The 23,074-nt window shown below is 35.9% G+C and overlaps 3 protein-coding genes across 4 annotated transcripts in view; all 3 read left to right on the top strand.

Annotated features, from left to right (window-relative positions):
• Positions 1–809: 809 nt before the first annotated feature.
• Positions 810–4,029, top strand: LOC136840040 (uncharacterized). Its single transcript, XM_067106352.1, has 5 exons — positions 810–948; positions 1,453–1,551; positions 2,097–2,264; positions 2,930–3,038; positions 3,464–4,029. The coding sequence occupies exons 2-5, from the start codon at positions 1,455–1,457 to the stop codon at positions 3,465–3,467; spliced, it is 378 nt and encodes a 125-aa protein (XP_066962453.1). The 5' UTR covers positions 810–948; positions 1,453–1,454; the 3' UTR covers positions 3,468–4,029.
• A 1,621-nt stretch (positions 4,030–5,650) lies between these two features.
• On the top strand, positions 5,651–18,180 carry Sep2 (septin 2). Of its 2 annotated transcripts, XM_067106354.1 has the most exons (10): positions 5,651–5,729; positions 9,030–9,176; positions 12,240–12,357; positions 12,851–12,993; positions 13,329–13,522; positions 14,881–15,070; positions 15,250–15,364; positions 15,945–16,072; positions 16,395–16,568; positions 17,180–18,180. In XM_067106354.1, exons 1-10 carry the CDS (start codon positions 5,703–5,705, stop codon positions 17,354–17,356), a joined length of 1,413 nt encoding a protein of 470 aa, XP_066962455.1. In that variant the 5' UTR covers positions 5,651–5,702; the 3' UTR covers positions 17,357–18,180. The 2 variants fall into 2 exon arrangements, with proteins under 2 accessions (XP_066962455.1, XP_066962456.1); XM_067106355.1 differs by lacking the exon at positions 9,030–9,176 and having other exon boundaries at positions 5,654–5,729.
• A 3,945-nt stretch (positions 18,181–22,125) lies between these two features.
• Positions 22,126–23,074, top strand: part of LOC136840045 (uncharacterized) — a 49,958-nt gene continuing 49,009 nt past the window's right edge. The window contains exon 1 of the mRNA XM_067106356.1: positions 22,126–22,587. The gene's annotated coding sequence lies outside the window, so the exon portion shown is untranslated. The remainder of the gene's footprint in view (positions 22,588–23,074) is intronic.

The raw sequence follows: 23,074 nt of genomic DNA on the forward strand, positions 1-23,074 counted from the left end.
TACCAAATTGCAGCCCTCTGGCCCCAGTAATTTTTATTTTTTTTAAAGTTAAAGTTAGCTATAATCGTGCTCCTGGCAACGATTAGGATAGGCCATCACCGGGCCGTGATTAAAGTTTCACTGGCCGCGGCTCTTACAACATTATACCGAGACCACCGAAAGATAGATCCATTTTTGGTGGCCTTGATTATACGCTGCAGCGGCTGTACAGAAAACTCGATTGTTTGTTTGATTCTTAAGTATGAGGGATTATGTTTAATTCCTTATTTTTATTTCACTCTTCCCTGGACTTTGATCACGACTGTCTTTGACAATTTTGAAACCTGTTTTTTGGAAACTGGAAGCGTAATGATCCTATAGTTTGGGGAGTAAAATATATAGTGCCATCGCAAAAAATTTACTAGGGCGTTTGTCGCTGACAAAAAAAATTATATGCAACGAAGGGAAAAATATGGATAAAGAGACGAACAAACAATAAATAAATGCTGTAACGTCAGGAACTACCTTGTTCTTGAAATTATGCTGCAGACGCAACCTCCGAGAGAGAGAGAGAGAGAGAGAGAGAGAGAGAGAGATGGAGAGGAACTCAGTCTTATTAACAAAACCTCTAAAGAGTTTCGAGACAAGAGAAATCTAAAGTAACAAAAAGTTTTCTCATCAAATCGTCATCTTCACGATGGCAGATTTAGTCCGAGTTACGGCAAAGACTGCAGAAAAGTCCGTGCTCCTCGGCAATGTATTTTAGATTAGACGGGACAATTCACGGAGGGTTTAACAGCAATACGAAAACAGTATAATTTATTATGCCATCACAGTCATCATGTGAGGTTGAGGGTGATTATCATTATGTTAATGACCGGCGGACCGTTGGTATAAAGACGTAGAGACAACAACTTTGGCGACATTCCACGTCTTCACGTCTTTGTCATCAGAGGTCACTGGCGTTCGGTAAGTGGAGGTCCTGTCGCCGTATTGTTTTCAGATTTTCTCATCATAGCTGGTTAGTTTTAGGTTGAGGTGACTATATGCCTGCCAGGGACCCATATATTAAGGTGGCCCATAAGTGTGGCGAGATGTTAAAGGGGTAGGCCTATAACTTGCCTGTTGTTTACCTGTGCATTCGCCAACCAACTGAGACCATATTATAGGCCTATTCTGTGCCCGCCTCCTTTAAGAACTTCAGCCGACGGAAAAATTAAATGTTTACTGAAAAATTTTATTGATTCTTCTAATGGAAGATATGACGTCCAAAGTTTAAAAAAAACACAAGTAAAAAATGTAATGAATAATGATAAAAGTTGGGGCTTTTTATTGTTTTAGAACAAAATATCTTACAGTTGAGGGAAAGAGGAACTTGGGTCAGTTAATAAACAAAAGATCAAATGAGGCAGAATTCATGAAAGTAACAACATATACTTTGGAAATGACATGACCTTTTCTCCATTTTTCCAGCGATGAATTCCTCCCTGATATTCGCACTAGGCCTAATGGTCGTAGGAGTTTCCTATGCCGCCTTCCCAGGACCAGGCCCTATGAACCCATGGATCGACAGTAAGTGGAGTAACCGTCTTTGATTATGTTTGCACACTTACACACACATTTACAGACACAGACGCGCACATGCTCACAAAGACAGAAAGATGTTTGTGCTTTTTGCCGTTACCATACTTAATTATTACATTATATAAAGTTTTTATTGGTAAGTTACTATGCAAATATTGCGTGAATGCATAGGCATTCAGGCACATATATGTATTACTTTATAACTTAAACAATTGTTCTGTGCATTAATACAATTACAAACAGGACCTCATTGAAACTTGAGGGTATCTGGCGGAGATATTTATTCAATAAAAGTTACAAGCTTTCTAGGACTAACACAGCCCTGGAAAGCTTGTAACTTTTCTGAATAAATATCTCCGCTAGATACCATCCAGTTTCATTGTATATATGTATGTATATATAGATAGAGAGAGAGATAAGGGACACGACACATATGAACCTCAGCCAAACTGTACATTGTCAGCCAGCCTGACTTGAACCCCATAAAAAGATAACCAACGTTCATCTCTCCCACTTGTGCTTGCCTTCTGCAGCCTCCATGTGCCCTCCCGGAGACACCGTCAGCGTGTGCCAGATGAAGAAGAGCAGGTGCGCCGGCGTGAGGAAAGTCTTCCAAGGGGCAGTGAGTCCCGTCGGCGCCGTCATCCAGTGTGCCAACGCAACAGGTGTTATGCCGGGCCCTGATTTCTTCCTGAGTATTGGTGAGTCAGTCACACGCTCCATGTATTCGTGGCAGTCCGTCTCTTTGGCACAGCTTTGATAGGCCGATGAAGATAATTTGTTCTTTAAAATCATTTGCTCTGAAGGCGTCTCACAGGAGAAGTCCCGCTGCCTAGTTTCCTGAACTAGGGAAGTTGTTGCCGCTTTTAATAGCATATATATATATTTTTCTAATAGATCAGGTTTAGAATTACCAAAATACACTAGCGTTACTAATGCATGTTTATTATTATTATTATTATTATTATTATTATTATTATTATTATTATTATTATTATTATTATTATAGTCAACTGCATAATTTTTTTGATTGGTTACCATTCTCTGTCTTAATACATTTGAGATTATTTACTGTGTTTGTTTGTTAAAAGTCGTACTGTTATCACCTATGAGAGAAGTCGATCAACACCCACTTCTTTGCAGCAAACTTGTCTGTCTTAATGGCCCTCTTTAACATTAAAAAAATATATATTCTCCTTAGATTAAGCTGGTCTCATGACACCTCGGCCTATTGTTCCTAGAGTAACCCGTAGCAAAGTCTACCATCCCAAAGATATTTGGTTTCATCTTTCAACTAAGTGAGAAACCTTCTGTTAATAGGATCTCATGAAATAAATTAATTAAAGTAACTTAATTTCAAATCTAGGACTGGCCTTCGCTAAAGGAACCCCAGAGATGCTGGCTGACCAGGTTTCAAGAGACCCCTCCGTCACTGCGTGGCTGTTAGGCAGTGCACCCTCAATGCAACTGGCTTGGTAAGTTACTCGACAGGACATAGAACTTTTTAATTAAAGAGAGAGAGAGAGAGAGAGAGAGAGAGAGAGAGAGAGAGAGAGAGAGAGAGAAGCCTGTAAGAAGATTAAGTGCACTCATAAGTTTCAGTGTTGCTCTTTGAGACTGTCTATGGTTCTACCACACCAACTGAGATACCCCTTGCTTTTCAAAAATAGACTCGACTTTCGTACGACGATGCTCATTCTAAAAGCTGAAATTTTGACTACGATCTTTTCATACAGTGAAACATTGTCATTAGTATAATTTACAAAAGCATCATGCAAGCAAATGAACATGCTGTAAAGAGAACCATTTGGCTTTTTGTACGGAACTTACCAGTAGAGGTAGAACTTATCTTCCAAGCTCAGGACTCAAAAGTCAAAACGTTGTTTTTCTTTCGTTTCAGTTAAGTCCTGACAACACCATTAATCGGTATGCTGTAGCAGCTGCCCTCAACGCTTCTCTTACCACACCCACAATGAGTGCTGCAGCCATGGAAGCTGCCTTTTCCTGCCCAGAACCTGAGGACTTCCAGCCAACAGATTACATCAACTGCATTACTTCAGCATGTATCAGCAGCGTTGTTGTAGGTCCAGTGAAGTTCTTCTGAGATCAGTCAGAACCTGTTCATGAAACCCGAGAACCCAGAGGACGATTGTGAACCCGACCAAGCCCAGAGGACTATTGTTAACCCGACCAATCCCAGAGGGCGATTGTGAACCCAACCATGCCAGGTGATGGAAGATAAGACGCTTGACCGCTTTCAACTCTATGGCTGATGGAAATACAACTCACTTCCTTGTTCTCATTCTAAAATACGTTGATGGCTAAGGCTACTATGTGAATATTTTAACGCTCCAGGATTAACGGCACTCTGACAATCTTGCTTAATCGTATAGTTCTTGGAAATCTGTTATGTCTGTATTTACCCTTCAAGATATTACTGTGGATGAATAAAGCTTGAATATTTAAGCGTGTATTATATTTTACCACCAGCATCGAATTCTATGCTCAGATCTATTAGTATCAGTACCGCACAGTTTCCATTATCTGTGTATTTAAAGAGTTTTTTTTCTGAAAGCTGATTATCTGGAAAATTTTACATTTACAAAATTGATGAGTACCGTTAAATATTAAGGTAAACAAGAGAGAGAGTTAAGGCTCAGACCAAGATGTCTTCATTCAGCATAATTATATAAGGACAGTGGTTAGAAATGATGGCCGGGCTGGATAACGGCGAGTGTATATTTGGAATATGCTACCCTTAGACTATCACTAATACACAGCAAAAATAAACATGACTGCACCATTGCATTTCATGCACTTTTTATATTGCACAGTCTAAAAAAGCTAGATTTCGAGCTATAATTACTAGCTATGATTTATAGTTTTCAGTTATGTTTTGCATAGTTGAAAGGGGTAGGCCTATTCATGTAGCTCGTATTTTGATACGCCATCTAATTGCCTTACACTGGGCGTGACCACGTAACTAATATTATATCAGAAGCCTAAGTTATGCAATTTCCTCCATAATATGGTCGCTCATAATCTACGGTTTGAGCTCTCTTGGTTGAGAGCACAACCAAGCGCATTAAATTTCTTTATAGCTTCTTAATCACATTCTGCTTTGTCATGCTTGTTAATAATTATACATATCCATATGTCCTGTTATTTAATGTGTTTGATCCTCTTGTCTTTCTTTGCGATATGGTTTAATGATCTTTTGGCGTCTTCTGTAAGGTTGTATGTTCACCAATAATAATAATATAATAATAATAATAAACTCTTGCTCAGCAGGCTGACAAGTCTCATTTCTTACCTTATCTGTTATCTTAATTAGTTTTTCCTGATGCGCAACTTAATTGCTATTGATTCTTATTTCTCTTTGATAGATTGTTCCCTACTTCACAATTTCCTCGTCTGTGTTGCTTAAAAACAACAACAACAACAGTAATAATATATAGTAATAATAATTTACGGCGAGATGCACATTTACCGAAATTGTTCAGTTATGCTCAGCCTATAACGATATTTGATGTTAATAATTCCATTTTCGTGTGTGTTTCTCTAATGTGTTATTCAGGTGCATGTTAGTGTACCTGACTGAGCCAGTCTTCTTTTATTATTTTTTTTCTTCGAGATCGTGACTGCAGACATGGTCTTGGAGATTTGAAATATGGGTGTGTCACTGTAATTCCTGTTCGGGTTACATCCTTTCCAGATATTTCCAACTTTTCCTTCACCCTTTATTCTTACAGATATTTTACCACATCAATGTAATAACCGAAGATTTCTGTATCTATGACTGAATAGATGAAATTGACGCGATACATATATTTATTAAGTGGAAGTTAAAGCCAAAGTGAGAGGTTGAGTGACTACTTGCAGAAGAATGATGCAAAGAAGTTGTATTGTACGGCATAATTTCATTTTACATTTCATGTAAATATATCAAGATAGGAGATGAGTGATGCTGTAGAGTTGTTAAAATGAGTTTTTTTAATATTTAAAAAGCATCTTAAAATAATATAATTGGATATCTTTCAAGATACAAAGAATAAATAGAGGTGTGACTGGAGTCGTACTATAATGTGTTGTCAGACAAACGGGGTCTGTTCTGAGCGTAAGTGGTTTAAGTGTCAACAATGGCTGCCATTGTAGAGCGACCTCCTGTAAGTTTTCCTCTTACTTTCACCGTACGGTGATATTTTTTGGGTGAAATGGGGATAAAATAAATGTAGTTTGATGCCATTATAGAACAGCTTCAGTTACGAGAGACATGACTCTTGTTTAATTGGGCTAATGTACGTCTTGCCGAGTTGCTTAGTTTATTTCTTGAATGTTAGACTGGCCCTATTTATCTGAGGCCTGCCTCAAAACTTGAGCCTAACAGGACGAGGCTAGTCCGGACCTAACTATTGGCATCCATTCCCCCAATGCTAGTGGAGTTCATAGCTTTTTATGTAAAGAAATTACGTTACGCAGTCGTAGGACCGTCCTGTAAAGATCGGCGTAGGTTAGACTATAGGCCTGGGCTACGGTAGGCCTTCTTTCGGGACTGGTTAGGCTAAACTACGTCTAGCTTTGACTCGATAAGGTTCACGGAAGGTTTGGGAAATGTAATTGGTATCATATCCTTAGTCTGTCCAGGTTGATCCTAATTCTGGAGGCCTTCGTTTCATCCGTCAGGCTGGCCGTGTTTGAATACATTTTTAGATGTAGCATAGGCCTACACATTGCCAAATTTTCGGTATTATTTTTTAGCTGCCAATACACGATATGAAATTGTAGCCTACATTTTTAAAAAGAGCGCTTCATTCTCGTTATTTTGAACCATAAACACTATGCTCAAATAATAAATAAAAAAATTAATCAAATTATGACTTATAAGGTAAGACAATACTGGCCCCACCCCCCCAGCTAATATGGCAAAATTGTAACCGGTAAAAACCCCTAGGTTATGTTAGGTTGGTATTTTTAGGTTCTTTTAGTGCCCTATCATTGCCTAACCTAGCCATTTTAGCATGAAAAATCCAAAACCGTTTCTCATGCAAATATGGCTGGCTGGAGTCTTATTGGGAACTTATAAAATTTTACCAAATTTTCTTAGATTTTCTTGAATACGAGTTAGGCCTCTTATAGGTCAGATTCTCATTGTAGATAGGAAAAAAGATGTAATATTTTCACATGAAGTAGCCTGGCCAAGTCAAGTCAAACTATAGAACTTGTTCATTTATCTTTGGCCCGTTCTGAACACAGCTGGTTAAAAGAATATGAGCCAAATAAAGGAAATCGCAATCATTATAAAGTGGGAATTGGCATAATAGGCCTATACATAAAGTGAAACCCTTTCTATGGGTTTTCAGAAATGTAAAATAAAAAGAGACACAGATCAGGGCATATTGGAATTGGTGCATTGATGATAATCGTATTATGGATTTATCCTAACCTTGGCCAATTAACCCTACATGACCAAGAACAGCAATGGAAAGTTAGATTTATTAGTATTTGCCATTAAATGTTGTAGCCTGTATGTCTTTTTGTAGATGAAATATGGGAATCAGTGTCTCCTAGTTACTGGAGCTCAATTAGAATGTGTAGGTTGGCAGGCCTGATGACCAAAACTAGGCTAGGCAAGCTAGCCTATGCTTGATAAATTATCAGTGATGATTAGGCCATCCAGTTGTACTGTTAATTTAGCATAGGCAGTATTACAGCTGCTTAGCCTAATCACCATTCAAAATTAAATTAACTTACAGCTGGATAAGGTAATTTATTTTTAATGGTCATTAGGCTAACCAGCTGGATAAGGTAATTTTATTTTTAATGGTCATTAGGCTAACCAGCTGTAATGTAATCTATGCTAGGTCACCATTGGCTCCGTAAGATTTCATTAAGGGCAAAAATGTAGATTTTGTGCTTACGCAGTGTATTTTATATCTAGGTCATGTAAATTTCAATAGAGGTTTTGTTGACGTATGCTAATTTTCATGTTAGCAGTTCAGTGTGCTTGGTAGAGCATAGACATCTCTGCATCATAGGTCTATTCATAAAGCTGAAGCATAGTCCTTGGTTATAGAGCGTGGGCAGTAATTAGATGGCAGATTAGGCTTATTCCTTGAAAAGAATATAAAACATAAGTATATTTCATTGGTTCGTGTTGGGGAGACTGGGAGACTAGCGGTGGGAAATTGAAGTGTTGGGTGGCAAAATGCAGAATATTGGCAGTAGCCACGTGATGTTAAGAGTATTATTTATTATAGAATATTTAATATCAGCTTTATATGCTTCGCTAGAAGTCACTATCAGTCATAATGATAAATAACTTGTATTTCATGCAAACAGTAAGTGCACATGTACACTTGAAGTAATTAATTAACCATCCTAATAGTAACTTTCTGTGAAGAACATTGGTTTTGGATTAGCTAAGTTGACCACTTCCCCCTCTATGTAATTTGTAAATGGGTGTGGTTCCTTATCACTTAACACCCCCTTTCAGCGAAGTTTGGGTGTTGATATTGAATGCCATCATTCAACAGAAGCAAAATGAATCATTTAACTATCCTCCACAGACGTGTCATAATTCTATGTATGCTTGAATGTGTCAGGGTGAGTAAAATTGACCTATTGGTTGTCAGAGGTCACAGTGTAGTAATTTCTGAAGCTAGAGCAGCTATTTCTTAGCCCTTTAACAGATTGCTCTTAGGTAATATTTTCAATATTTTGCATAAACTTGCCATAAATTAGCTTTGAAATTCATTCGTGAGCTTCTTTTTTATTCATGTAATATGGATAAATAACATCAAATTGAAAAAATCTTTACAGTATTTCTGTAGTTTGTTTAATAAAAATTTTGGCTTATATATTTTTTAGCTTTTTTATTAACTATATATTTCATCAGCTCTTTGCTACGGATAAGTATACCAGCAAAATCTGTCAAGGTTTTTACAAGGTTATAGATTTTATTGTGATAAGAAACTAAAAACATTTAATATGTGCTTATGACATATATACACCATTAAATAGCTGCTTGCTCCTCATAACAAAGAGTCATTGGGAATATAGGTCTCCCATATTAGTTGCCCTATAAACAGGTACTACATTTTGACTTATGAAGTACTGTCATCTAGTTACTGCATATAATAGAATAGGCTTTTATAGAAATTGTTTGAACAAGTAGCTGTTGCATTTGTGTACATCACTGGTTTGTATTTATAAAACTAAAATGATAGAAATTAAGATACATTTTAAACATTTTATCTTGAACAAAGATTGTGATTTCATAGTTCTTTTATACTTATGACGTAGGTAAAAAAAAATAGTGTATGAACTGATACAGTATATAATTGATTGTAGTAAAATGTTTTAACTAGCCATTTGCTGTCCATTTATTATTGAATACATCTGTGGTCAGTCTAAAATGTCAAGATGAATTAAACTGTGTAAGCTTTCCACTTTCACATTGTTTTTAGTCCCCTCCATCTCCTGGCTCACATCATGGGGAGGGCCTTTCCAGAAAGGGTTCTGTGCAATCAACAGCCTCAGCTAAGTCAGTTTCCAGCTCGGTCTTAACAGTTCCTAGTCCAGATTTGAATATAGGAGATTTGCAGGGCAGCAAGGTATGAAAAAGAAAAAAGAACTGAATTTGCCCTAATGACAGCTTAGAATTGCTGTGCTACTGATGGATAATAATTTAGGGAGCTTCAATGCTTGTTTCTTGCTCCGTAGAGACGTCATTTAGCTGATGCCACTGCTTTTTTGTTTAGATACCATTTTGACGTATGTATGAGAAATGGAAAAGATTATAGCAGAAAGTGTTCAGTGATTACACACTCTTTTTGTATAGAATAGAATGTCCGTATTTTGTATTAATAGTGTCGTAACCTTTTAGGATATGTTTGCTGATTTTGCTTGTCTAACCTTGCATATTTTTTCTCTAGAATTATAGTCAAGTTACTACCATTACTTGTATGTGTCACAAAATGTACAAATTCTAAAGCATTATTTACATGTGCAGCTTATGTAAATGTGATTAGCTCTTGCACTAAGGTTTCGTCAGCTTGATCAGTTGGTCTTTTCAGCCGAGTTGCTGTAAGCTCTTATTTGCAGGAGTTAGGGTAATATACATTTACATTTATAGTACTGTGGCTTTCTATATCCTGACATGTTGTGTTCATGTTCTTGTTTTGGAAATTCATAAAGTCACTGTGGACTGAGATCGAGAGGTATAGTGAACAAATACAAGGTACCGTATTCTTTTCTTGTAGTGTGGAAAAACTAAATGGTTTCATACTGGCCCTGCCACCAGTGAGAAGGTGGATTTTATGTTAGTGTATTGGTTTTAAACATTACAGTATACTTCATCACACTGTTACCTGTTTGGTGATGTTTCCCTCTGGTCTTTGCCAGATTATGTTGCAGGATGTACCTCTTCCTTATAGAGGGGGTAGCAGTGTCAGCGCACCCCACATGGTGCAGCATAGGCGTTACTTAAAGGTTCTTTGCAGCGTCCCTTCGGCCCCCAGCTGCTGCCCCTTTCGTTCCTTTACTTTACCTCCGTTCTTATCCTCTTTCTTCCATCTTGCTTTCCACCCTCTCTTAACAGTAGTTTCTTTGTGCAACTGTGAGGTTTTCCTCCTGTTACACCTTTGAAAGCTTTTGACTGTCAATATCCATTTCAGCTCTGAATGACTTCATAGGTCTCAGCGCTTGGCCTTTGGCCTAAATTTTATCCATCCCTCTCACTTGTAGATTGTATTTTTTACTGTCGTCAACATTATGCAGCTTCTGCTAATGTCTGCTTTTGCTAAAAATAATTAACATCTTGCTCATGTTGCTGATTTTTAGAATTAGTATTCATATTCTTGAGTTTTCCTTTGTCAAGTAATGTACTCTTCTTTGGATATACAGTAGTATACTTCCTACATACATTGCTGCAGATGTTCCTTAATTATTTTAGTATTGTCTCATCTTTGGATTTTGTAGACTTCTTCATTTCTTCTTTACATCAGAATTTCAGAACATTTATGTTTCAAGACCATTTTTAGTATCGTCAGTTTGTAATGATTTCCTCCTTTACTAACTGCAGTTTCTTGCAATGCTTTATAAATACAGTATGAGGACTTCATTCTCAATATGCAACTTTGGTGCTGTACTGTAAAGTGTATGAATTTATATATTCTCGAATGCTTTGTTGAATTCAAATGATAGTCTTAACTTTTTGTTTCTCTTATTACAATACAGTATAGTAAATTCCCAAGGTTGCATGTTAATACATTAGTGTTTATTGACTTATTTAGTTAACACAAAAATATGACCTTTTCAATATAAAAAAAAAATATGCAGTAAAATGAAAGAAGTCAATGAAACAAGGGATACAGAGTTGATATAATGTATGTTCAAGTGAATGCACGATTTCATTCTTCAACAAGAATTGAAATTACAGGAATTAGTATGTATTCCAAATAAAAATAGCAAAATCTAAATCTATATCAATACTGTATTGCCTTTGAAATTGCTCACAAAAAAATGGTTCTAAGTTGCAGTCATTTACTTTAGGTAATGAGTATATCACATGACACTCACAGGAACATAAGCCTTCTAAGAAAACTACAACATGAGACAATAATTATCATAAACATTTTCTATGCGTAACAGGAGAATATTATATGTTGTAGGTTTTTTGATTAATCAAAACTCAAGAGGGAGCTTGTTCTTCCTGATAATGTGGAGCTGCTGGTTCTCTCTGTCACTGTTTCTTAGGTCAGGGATTTATTTCTGTCTATGTTGCCTTAAACCTCAGAGATACCTGAAGTATGTGGAGGTACCAGTACATCAATACATTTTTTATAAATCCTGTTATTTTTCCCTGATCTCCCCAGTGTACTGTGTATCAGTACTGTATGGACCAACAGGTGGATATTTACTACTTCAGTTTAGTCCCACTGGCCATTTCTTAGGCAAATTAACCTTGACACCCAAGGACCATCCACTGTCATACAGGTGGACAAACATTTCTTCAGTTTAGTCCCAATGGCCATTTATTAGGTAAATTAACCTTGCCAGTTTAATAATTCACAGCTTATACTCACAAAGGGGTCTTACATTCTGAAGTTAGTTGCAAGCTTTAGTAATTAAAGAAGAAAATATTCTTACCTTTTGTCATCCTAAAAGGATTTCTTCTCTACTTGTCACTGTGCTTGACTAGATATTCAGCCATTGTAAAGCAAGTTTTTAATTTTTACTTGTTGATGAGTGTTGACACATTTTGAATACTAATTGATAACCATTTTGCAGCCATACTGAAAAATTTGATACAGATTACCCAAGGGTATTCAGAAGTTAAAAGCAGATTATATTGTATTGACCAGTAACAGGAGAATTATGCTGTTAATTAGACAAATCATCATACATTGATATACATCATATACTCACTTCCAATTGGTTGTAGGTCTGTTCATTTGAGAGAAAAGCAGGCTGAGTGGAGGTTAGTGAGGAAGTATGTGCATGCCCCACCTGTAGGTTTCTGCGCACCTTCACCTTCTTATATACTGTCCTTTTCCATAAATCTTGGCTGGTCTGTCCTTTGATGTAACAAATTAATAGATTCGATCAAGGTATTCGTTTGTGCTTCATGATATACATTATAACATCTGTTTTCTAATGAAATTCTAATTTTTCAGATTGAGGATAAAATCCGCACGCTAAAGTTGAGCGGTCATGTCGGATTTGACTCGCTGCCAGATCAGTTGGTGGCAAAGTCAACCCAGAATGGGTTCACTTTCAATATCTTATGTATTGGTAAGTGCATTATTATAATTAAATTGTATTCAGTTTCTTGAACTAATCAACAAAAGCTATTCATGATACATTGAGATGGTGGAACTTGTTTTTCCCTTGAAGATGCTGTCTCTTCGCTGATTATTACGTAAGGAAGGGCTGGAATGAGGCTGTCTTACACTCAGCATTTGTAATGAGTTGTCTTTCACAGCATTTGTTTACTTTGAGGAATTAAAGGTATACCTTGCTAGAGGGGTGATCCTCACCCTCCCAAAATGACAAATAATGTCTAAGAAATTCTTAGTCCTTCCTCCAGGTAATAAATTAGTTAGACAGTGGTCTTGTATTTAACAGAATTTTAAATTCAAACCTCCTCTCCTCAAAAACATATGTGGGGTAGTTGCTGTTTTAGTTTTTAAATTGAAGCCTTTTTGAGTATCAACACAAAAAAATTGGTGTATAATAAAGATCAAATTTCACCCATGTAAGCTAAGTATTATTTTTTTTTTTTCAGGTGAGACTGGTATGGGGAAGTCAACATTGATGGACACCCTTTTCAATACCAGCTTCGAGTCCAATCCAGCACCTCACACTTTACCCAGTGTGAAACTTAAATCAAATGTATATGAATTACAAGAATCTCAAGTTAGGTTAAAGGTCAGTTTTTGATAAGGCTTATCTCACTCTCAGGCATATTCAGAGTAGTTAGTGTCTTGTTCCAATTCCTGCATTTTTTATATAAAAATTATTTTCTTAAAATTTAAGAATGGTATCAAGTGTCACTTTTTTGTAGCAATTTATTTTTTATCCCATTTTGTTAAAATAAGCATATTTAAATAGTTTTTTAAGATTAATACATTATTTTTTCGTATAGTGGATAGATTTTTTCATGGCCACAAGAAAGATTATGCCCACAATTAAAATGAACTCCTCCATGAAATATCCAAGAAAAGATTTGTTCCATATGTAACATTTTATTATTTTTTCCACAGCTTACTATTGTGGATACAGTTGGATATGGAGATCAAATCAACAAAGAGGATAGTTTTACTGCCATTGTGGATTACATCGATAAGAAGTTTGACGATTACTTGCAAGAGGAGTTGAAGATAAAGCGCAGTCTCTCTGCCTTTCATGATACTAGGATTCATGCTTGCCTTTACTTCATCTGCCCTACTGGACATGGGTAAGTGAGAGGTTTTTATACTAAAGGTTCCTAACTCTTAAGAACTTACTTGGAGAAACCTCTTTATCACTAGAAAACATTTTGATTAAAGTAAGCCTTATCATCGTCAGATAAAGTACCTCTGTGTTTGTAATGCCTCTGAAGCACTTTTTAGTAAAGAATTGTGGTAATTTTGCTTCAATCAGTGCTACTTGTAGCTCAGTGTTCATTTACATTTTTCTACCATTAATGTTTGTACATTAGGTATCTTTATTCATTTGTCATCTGATAAATTTTCTCCTTTTTCATTACTGTGCCATCATGGTTTTAATCATCATTTGTAACTAATTTCCAGTACTTTCTATGCCTTACTGTTGGTTGCTCTCCAGCAACTTTGATGTCTACCATTTCCCCAACTGATTGGCCTCATTACTTCCTCAGACTGTCTCTTTATTGAGATGTCAGTCTATTTTCCAGCTTGGGAACATCACTTGGCAGCCACTTCTTCCTGCAGACATAAATCATTTTGTATTCTCACCTTGTCTCCACTGCAGAAATGTAGTATAGGCATTATACACACACCATAAGTTTTGCCACATTTAATATTAGAGTATGTCCTCTTATTTACCACCAGTTTAGCATTCTGTTTTTGCATTTTGTGGGTTGTTTCTTAATGGAGTCCTGATATCCATGTCCAGTATGTCACCAAGATAACAGATGTTTTACTTTCTCCAAGGCCTTCTCCTCTGCTCTACATCATACACATAAGATATACGTTAGTAGCATTTCTTGAACGTGTTGGTTGTCGGAAATCTTTTACTCCAATGAAACTTTGCAATCCTGAGCATCTGAAGTGGCACCATCTGGTACATTTTATAGGTAGTTTTGCATTCACCCTTAACTGCATTGCCACATCCTACTACACGTAACTCTTGTTGGTCAACAGTTTTTTTGAGTCAGCAGTTAATGTTCATCTGATTGCTTGCCTTGTACTCTGTGGAATGTCGCGTGTAACCTGTGTAATTGCTGTTTGATACTGTCTTGTTGGCTCACTCTGGCACAAAGCCAAATTGGTATTTTAAATTTTAAAGTAAACTTTCCCCCAGCACTTCCATGCTTCTGTATGTTTCTGTAACCCAACACCTTTTTCATATGGAGTTTACATAATATTGGGTTACAGTTGTTTTCCCATACTGTAGTTAGGACGGCGATACTAAGTATTGTACATATAAACAACTTGATTTCAAATGTACAGTAACTGATTATTTCAGTTAAGGTAACTTGTTTTGTAGACTTCCTGAGATTAAAAGTTTTTCTCTAGAGAATACTAATAATAATAATAATAGAGAGATGAATCGGCATTTCTTATTATTTTCCAGGTTGAAGAGTATAGATTTGGTGTGCATGAAAAAATTGGATTCCAAGGTCAACATCATTCCCATTATTGCTAAAGCAGACACAATTTCAAAAGCAGAACTCACAAAATTCAAGCAGCGCATCATTCAGGAAATCAAGGCGAATAACATACAGATTTATCAGTTTCCAACTGATGATGATACAATGGCCAAGGTGACTGTGATTGTTATTTCTTTGATAATTACAGTGGTGTTAGGATTTTAGAAAGTAGTAATATAATGATATCAAAATTAGTATTAAGGTGGCTGATGTATTTTTCTGAAACAATTTATGTATTCCAACTGGAAAGTGTAATGTTGAATGTTTGTCTCTTCTTTCTTTTTCTTCTTCAGGTAAATACTGAAATGAACAGCCAGATACCTTTTGCAGTTGTGGGCAGTACTGATTTTGTCCGCGTTGGTAACAAGATGGCCAGGGCTCGACAGTATCCTTGGGGAACTGTTCAAGGTTTGTAGTTTGTGAGTCAGATATTTTTGTTAATTTGTAAAACATCTCTAGCTTCTCTCTTGCTTCATGTTTATCAGCATTGTCTGTGTTAAAAACATATCAGAGGTACAGTTGAAAGTTCTAAGTTTCAAAACCATTCACTAAACCTTTTTGGAATTCTGTACCAGTACAAATTTTTTTACTGGCAGCAGAAGACCAGGCCCAGAAGTTATCAAAAAGATCCCTCACACTAAAAGTACCATCATACATAGTTTTAGTTCATGTGTTAAGGAATGATAGCTAAATGGAAGGTACTGGACTCATAATTAATTTATTTTTTTACCACAGGTGAGGGTTTTCTTAGTTTCAGAGTGATTCAAGGCAAGTCAAAGTTGTGACGCTTTGTAAAAAAAATTTTTTCAGAGTTCAGGGATGGCAGTATATTACCAATTAAAATTCTATTGGATATCGTGTGTACATCATAATTTTTTTCATATTCCAGTTAATTCACAAATAGTATTTTTAGGAGGCTAAGTACAATTTACAGTTATGTAAATTCCAAGTGCTTAAATTCTTAATGGATATGCATACCGTATTCCAGTTGAAAATGAGAGCCATTGCGACTTCACAAAACTACGAGAGATGTTGATCCGAACTAACATGGAGGATATGAGAGAAGTAACTCATCAGCGTCATTATGAGCTGTATCGCAAGAAAGTACTTGAAACTGTAAGTTGCAAGCCTTTCAACAACTGTAATGAGCCTGTTAAGGCATCAATATATGCTAATTATACTTTTGTATAGTATCAAATGTTATGCATTTAAGTAGACATTCAGATAATGGTGACAGTGTTGAAGTAGTGAGTTTTGGCATAGGTTTAATTTCTGTTATGGTATCATTTCCCACTTTCTCATTCAATTTGAATCCTTATGTTTTTCATAAAGGGCAGTAGAAAGTATTCAGATGTTGGGGATATTGTAAATGACACGCTTGTGTTATGATTTAGAAACAAAAATGCCATCTAAAGAGATTTCTGCTTTGGTCTTGTAGATGGGATTCACTGATGTCGGCCAAGACAACCAACCTGTAAGTTTCCAGCAAACATTTGAAAGGAAGCAAGTTGAACACCGAGTGGAGTTGCAGCGCAAAGAAGATGAAATGAGGCAGACATTTGTTCTTCGTGTCAAGGAGAAGGAGACAGAGTTGAAGGAAGTTGAGAAAGAGGTCTGTATAGCAGAGTAGAGCAAACACATACTGTACTTTCTTTGTGAACAGTATTTGAATATTTATCCCCGGAGGCGGGGTAGTGCTGTCAGTGCACCTCATGTGGTACACTGTAAGCATTACCTAAGGTTCTTTGGAGTGTGCCTTCGACCCCTAGCTGTAACCCCTTTTGTTCCTTTTACTGTACCTACTTTCGTATTCTCTTTCTTCCAGCTTACTTTCCACCCACTCCGAACAGTTGATTCATAATGCAACTGCAAGGTTTTCCTCCTGTTACACCTTTCAAACCTTTTACTGTCAATTTCCATTTCAGCGCCGAGTGACCTCATAGGTCCCAGTGCTTGCCTTTGGCCTAAATTCTATATTCAGTTCAGTTTGAATATTTGCAACTTTCTTGAACATAGGTGCCACATGAACATAAGTTTGAATGATAAGAATTTTCTTTTTTTTTTTTTCAAATTAATGCTGATAATGCCCAGTTAAAAGGACTAGTTACATTAAATTTTTTTCATTAATTATTTGGTACATAAGTAAATCACAATGACACTTAGTTTAATTCAAAATTCTTGTATTCTTTCAGGATATTTATCTTGTTTCTGATTATATTTCAGCTGTACACCAAATATGACCAACTTAAGAGGGACCATGCTGAGGAAAAGAAGAACTTTGAGGAAATGAAAAAGAGGCTAGAAGAAGAGAAGGCCGAGTTCCAGAAGCGTAAACAGCAAGTGGCGACACAGCAATTAACTCATCACACACTCACTTTGGGCAAGAAGATGAAAAAGTAAAGGTAAAATAATTAATGTTGAAATTGTTATGTCACATAACCCCAGCTTTCCAAATGCATTCGTAAAATGTTCTTCCTCAAGGTTGTTTTTCCATAATTCACTCCCATAGTGACACATTGAAAAACCAGAGTAAAGATGAATTATGTTGATTGTTGCAGAAGCAAAGTTTTCATCTTGACAAAGCAATGTAAACCAAAGAAAAAAACCTTCCGTTGTTCTATTTTTGAAAGGTCAGTTTAGCTGTATTTTTGTAATTTAGTAGTTTCCACCCTAGATAAAATGCTATATTTAGTATTTTATATTTTCAAAATAATTTTAATCAGTCAGGTGTCCCATATGTAAATTAAATGATTTAGTTTCAGACACTGTGATGCATCTGCATTTTCAGTTGCTTTTGGAGTATAATGTAAGATAAACAAAAATTGTTCTTGTCTTTTGTAATACAGTATCTCAGTGAATCAAAATTTTAACTGTATGTCTGTCCAAGTGCAAGGCCACAGTTTAAGATATTGCAACTGCTAGTTTTAGTATGCAGTGAAAAGAATTCCCTTGGCTGAATAAACTTGTGCATATGCATGCACACTGAAAGTTTGGGGAAATAGATTTGAAATTTTGAAATACGAGCTTTAATTTTTTTCTCATTTTCTATAATAGAGGCCTATGTAGTACATAAGATAAGCTAACTTTACTGAGAATATATAAAGAATAAATTTTGTACCATTTTCAAATACATTATACATTTTATTTGCTGAATTTAGTGTAATCCTATGTTAAAAAGACCTTGTAGTTTTAAATGTCTTTATTAATAAACTTTTATCTTCGAATGATGCTCCTTTTCCTTGACACTTCAGTGTTTGGTACTGTATTTGTTTTTGCTAAGTCAGGTAGGGATCAGCAAGAAGAAGATGGTATGGTTACATAATAAACAAGTTTCAGACAAATGGTGTCCCATTTATCTTACAAATTTTGGAGACTGACTTTTTATGTAGCTGGTTCACTTTATAATCAGATGTATCATCATGGTGCCCTCATTTATTCTTTTTAATATTTAAGCAAGTTATCAAATAAATACTTGTCTCCAGATAGCTTACTCAGTGAATAAAAAAAAATTGAAGGACGAGGTGTGTGATGTAAAAGTTGCTTAAGGATCTTTTTAATGTTTGTGCAGGTACAGAATGCACATATAAGGTGATTACAGTTAATAAGTGGCTGAAAGAGACAAAGCAAAGCTACTGAGATATAGAAAAGTGTTTGAAAATTACAGAGTTTCAGGTAGTATTTTGCTATGTGATAACTATCACACAATAACATGCCTGAGTATTAGGTTAGATTGTTTTATGAGCCTCTGTTGTTTATATTTGAGGTCTTGATTTGTTTTAGCTACTACTTTACAAAGTGAATATACCCTACCCTTTTTCTTTGCCACCTAGGTCAGTTGTTATTTACACCCTTTCTCCACGTGTGTAGAAAACACCTCGTGTCATACTATGATTAGGCCTTTTCATGATAAACTTGGACAGAGGTAAGTATCAAAGGAGAGGCTGTTTGTTTCAGTAGCAACAATGGGCAAGCAAGATTTTTTACTGTTTTAGATGGGATCGGTATGGAGAGGATTGGTGTAAAAATTGGACTTGCAGTATTAGAACGATGAATAAGATCTTTTACAGTATTGAGGCAACTGTGGAAAGAAAGAATTGAGAAGCACTTAGAGGGATATCTTTTACAGTATTGAGGCAACTGTGGAAAGAAAGAATTGAGAAGCACTTAGAGGGATCAGCATGGACATTAGAAAATTGATTGCAGAATTTACGAAGGTAGACAAATTAGAGGGATATTCAAGAAGAAAATGCTTGAAATACGTAGATAATTTCAGCACCGTAATACGTTTCATCGACTTAATAAAGAAAACTTGTCTGTCATAAGCCCTTTCATGGTACAACATGACAATAAGAACTTGGAAGTTTATTGTGATTGGAAAGGAAGCAAAGAGAAAAGATTTATGGTAAGTGGCCATGTGGATGCTTCAGGAGAATGCAATACAGCTGTATATTGTAGCAAATGCAACAGATGATGTCTGCTTAGGATTGCAAGGTTTAAATGGAATAAAATTTTTAAAAAGGGCAAGTGAGAAAGAGAGGGATGAGAAGCACAATGTTGTGGTGGAAGGAGAGGCAGAAAATTTTTTGCTGGAAATGAAAAGTGGTGAAACATGTATCGAAGAGTTAGAAGCCTCGCCTTTGAAACGTACCTTTGTCCATGTTGGATGAAGAAGAGAGTTTGCTAGGCTACTGGTGAATAAAGAATATTCTTTGACTAAACAGCAAAAACAATGCAGGAGATTATGAAAAGTTGCAAGTACTTGATGCTAACTTTCACAGAAGTTCACTTTTCAAATTAGGAAGTTGCTGGTAAAAAATTGAATTGAAATCTCAGACAGATAGTTTTGACATGTAATGAGAAAGGCTGAACATGAGAATCAGGGAAGTAACAGTATGATGACGTAGGAAGGACTAGAATATCATGAAAATTATGCAGAAAATGCATGAGTAGAAAGTGAAGAAAAATCACTTTACTAGTAGCCTCCAAAGATGAATCTATTAATAAAAATTTAATAATAATGATGATTTGACCAAGAAAACTGATTGAGAAGTACTTTGGGTAATGAGATGGATGAAGAAGTTTTGGATCAGAATAAGATAGGCTTGCAAATGGTGATCATATCACCATTCCCCTTCAGTGCTTAAATTGTTAGGTAGGTTAAAAGAAGAAGGAGATTTAAAAACTTAAAACTAGGACGACAAGACCCCTTCCCCATAAAAACTTATTTTGCATGTGATTAAGGAGAAAAGTTCCATGTTAAGCTTTTCTTGTAGCCTCGGTTAGAATTTCTATGAACTGATATAATGCGCTGTTTAAGTATCAATTAATATGTAGACTTAACCTTGGGCACCCTTATTAGGATGGGTTCATTTGTGCTCTGATCCAGGTTTACTGGTAAACCATATGAGCTACTTGAAGGAATTGTTGATAACCATTGTGTGACAGGTTTTTTCATTACCTTTCCTACACGAATGTGTGAAATAGTTTTTACTCATGAAATATCGTAGCCATAAAAGACAACAATAATAATGTGAACCAAAACCGGACTTGATATATTTTGGCTTCCTTTTAGCAAAGAAAATTGGAAACAGATTTTAGAACCAAAGGGAAATCAAGAATACCTTAAATGATTAGGAGGAAGACGTGAACTGTACTGAATGACATTACACATTACATGTAGTAACAAATGATTAATTCAAATCTCTTTTAAAAAGCAGTGAGAAAAATCATGGTAATTGTAAGTATTAGCTTCGCGCCTATTTTTACCTTGGAAACTGGTTTTTTCTACGCTTTTAGGGCTTCTGATACTGGTGGTGCATTTGTTTGTTGTCGCCCAAGTGGAATGTCCCTTCGCCGTGTTTAGTACTGGCCCGGGGTTAGCGGGGGCTGGTACCCATACGTTAACAAGTTATTGCACTTGCCGGACTGGGTATGAACCGTTCCAAACAGACGTACCCGTGCTCTGCCTTGTGAAGATCGCGTATGGAAACCCCTTTGTTGGATGAACTTCAGGGGTTAATTACAGGTTAATTACATTCGTGCGACAAAAATTGAAGGTAAATCCATAATTAACAACAAAAAAACTGTAGAAAAAGTCAAGTTAGAAGGAAATCGCCGCCGCGTAGCTACTACTTAGATCCACCAAAATCACTTTAAATTGGTTAAGGGGCTAAACATATCGTAAGTATCAATTCAAGGGAATCACTTCAAGTTTTCGTTTTCGAATTTTCAGGCCAGTGTAGATTTGAAACCTCTCATGTCAGCGTTGTGTTCTTAATATTTTATGTAGAACTCCTGAAAGGAGATTTGTAACTAATATAAAAGTTATCCATCTCATTTATTTCGGTACGTTCTCTTTAAATCGGGAGACGAAAACGTTGAAAATGGGTAAACTTAATTTTATGCATGTGGAAGAAATTTATGAAAAATAGGAAAAATTAGGTGCTTTGTTACGTTTTTATTAATTTAGAATAATTTTTACATTTTATTTATGAGAATCTTTGTCCAATAATGTCACATCTAAGTAGCCTATGAGGATTATTAGGTTATAGGTAGCATACCCCCCTCACTTTTATCATTATTATTATACTATTGATATTATTGTTCGTCGGACGATTCTTCCGCAGAAAAAAGGCAAATTGAGATTTGTATGTATTATACAGTCTTTAATTATAAAATATGACATAAAATTAGAAGTCAATGTAAAATATTAAAATATAGGCTACAAATAAATTACGTACTTTTTGATAAGCAAGGAAAAACTTTCACGCGACCCCTCTACCAAAAACAACAAAATTCCAATCAAAAATAATTTTTATTTCGGTACCAAATCCAATTGGCGACTCAGTGAATTTGTGTCTAATTTGGGTTGGAAAGACTGGATATTCAAAATAGAACAGAAACTAAATTTAAAGAGTAAATTAAACCTATCTGTATGATTCTCATAGATTACACCATATGATAAAAAGGTAGGCATGTAATACGACTTATATTTCTACTGGTAAAGTAATTTTAATGTTGCATCTCCTATGGCTTTACTATACCCATATGACGTAGGAGTAGTAAATGAAGTGACCAATCACAAAAGAGCTTTACGGGGCTGGCCAATAGGGTGACGTATCGTAATTCATTCATTTGTAAACCAAAACAAAAAATCAACCTAATGTTATGCGATGCTGTTAAGGTGAAATGTCGCCAATCGCACCATGTGTCTGTCATTTTTCTTCACTCGATATTTTTTAATTCTTGGAACGACAAGAAATAAACAAACGATACTTATACAAAAGGTTGAAGCTTGATTAACAAAATGGGATATAGGATACTGCCACAGGAACTTAAATAAGCGTGTGAAGTCTAGTAAAATAAATGTGGAGGGCAATGAGTGATGACATCCAAATCAAAACAATACTGTACATCCAACCGCCAATGATCACTTCCTTCTCAAAACTCAATTGCACGTCCTTCTCAAGTTTGTCGCCATTCCTCAATATTTTAGTTGTTGTTAGCACTATACGACAACTTTTTGTTATAATACAAATAAGTGATACTCTGTGCCGTGGAATTCATGGCGGCCAGTCAAGTGGTTGAATTGAAATACTCGATTAAGCCTTCACATCGAAGCCGTCTATCAGGTCGTACCATGTATTTTATTGAGTTTATTTATTTGGTGGATAAAATTAAGGTTTTAGCGTAGTCCACCTAGCAGAGCAGGTTATAGTTAGTTTACCGTTGTGCGTATTGTATGGGCTATTTCAAGGAAAAGAGCCCGTGTTCATTTGGCAACAGGCCATTTATTGCTTCGTGATGCAAGCTTGCCTTTGTATTTTATTAATTTGGTAATCTTACAGGTTTAGCATATAGGTTAGGCATTAAGCCAGTATTTTAGGGATAGGTTAGCATAAGGTAGTAGTTGGCCAAAGCTAGTAAATGCATCATATTATGTGACAGTTCCTTATTTACTTATTGCTGACATATGATGATGTTGATCGTAGTCAACCAGCAGTTTTATTTAAAAACTGTTTTAATGCATTTTACTGAAATGAATGTATTTATCGGAGTGTTTGGGGTTGGCAGTTTACTTGACTAGGTTAGGTCAGGATTTACCAAGAAGACTAGCTC

The sequence above is a fragment of the Macrobrachium rosenbergii genome, chromosome 7 (assembly GCF_040412425.1).
Source record: "Macrobrachium rosenbergii isolate ZJJX-2024 chromosome 7, ASM4041242v1, whole genome shotgun sequence".
NCBI classification, from domain to species: domain Eukaryota; kingdom Metazoa; phylum Arthropoda; class Malacostraca; order Decapoda; family Palaemonidae; genus Macrobrachium; species Macrobrachium rosenbergii.

Coding starts and splice junctions, on each gene's coding strand:
- LOC136840040 (XM_067106352.1), top strand. CDS start 1,455: ATGAATTCCTCCCTGATATTCGCACTAGGCCTAATGGTCGTAGGAGTT. Junction 1,552..2,096: donor TATGAACCCATGGATCGACA/GTAAGTGGAGTA, acceptor TGCCTTCTGCAG/CCTCCATGTGCCCTCCCGGA. Junction 2,265..2,929: donor TGATTTCTTCCTGAGTATTG/GTGAGTCAGTCA, acceptor TTTCAAATCTAG/GACTGGCCTTCGCTAAAGGA.
- Sep2 (XM_067106354.1), top strand. CDS start 5,703: ATGGCTGCCATTGTAGAGCGACCTCCT. Junction 15,071..15,249: donor ATGATGATACAATGGCCAAG/GTGACTGTGATT, acceptor TTTCTTCTTCAG/GTAAATACTGAAATGAACAG. Junction 15,365..15,944: donor TCCTTGGGGAACTGTTCAAG/GTTTGTAGTTTG, acceptor ACCGTATTCCAG/TTGAAAATGAGAGCCATTGC.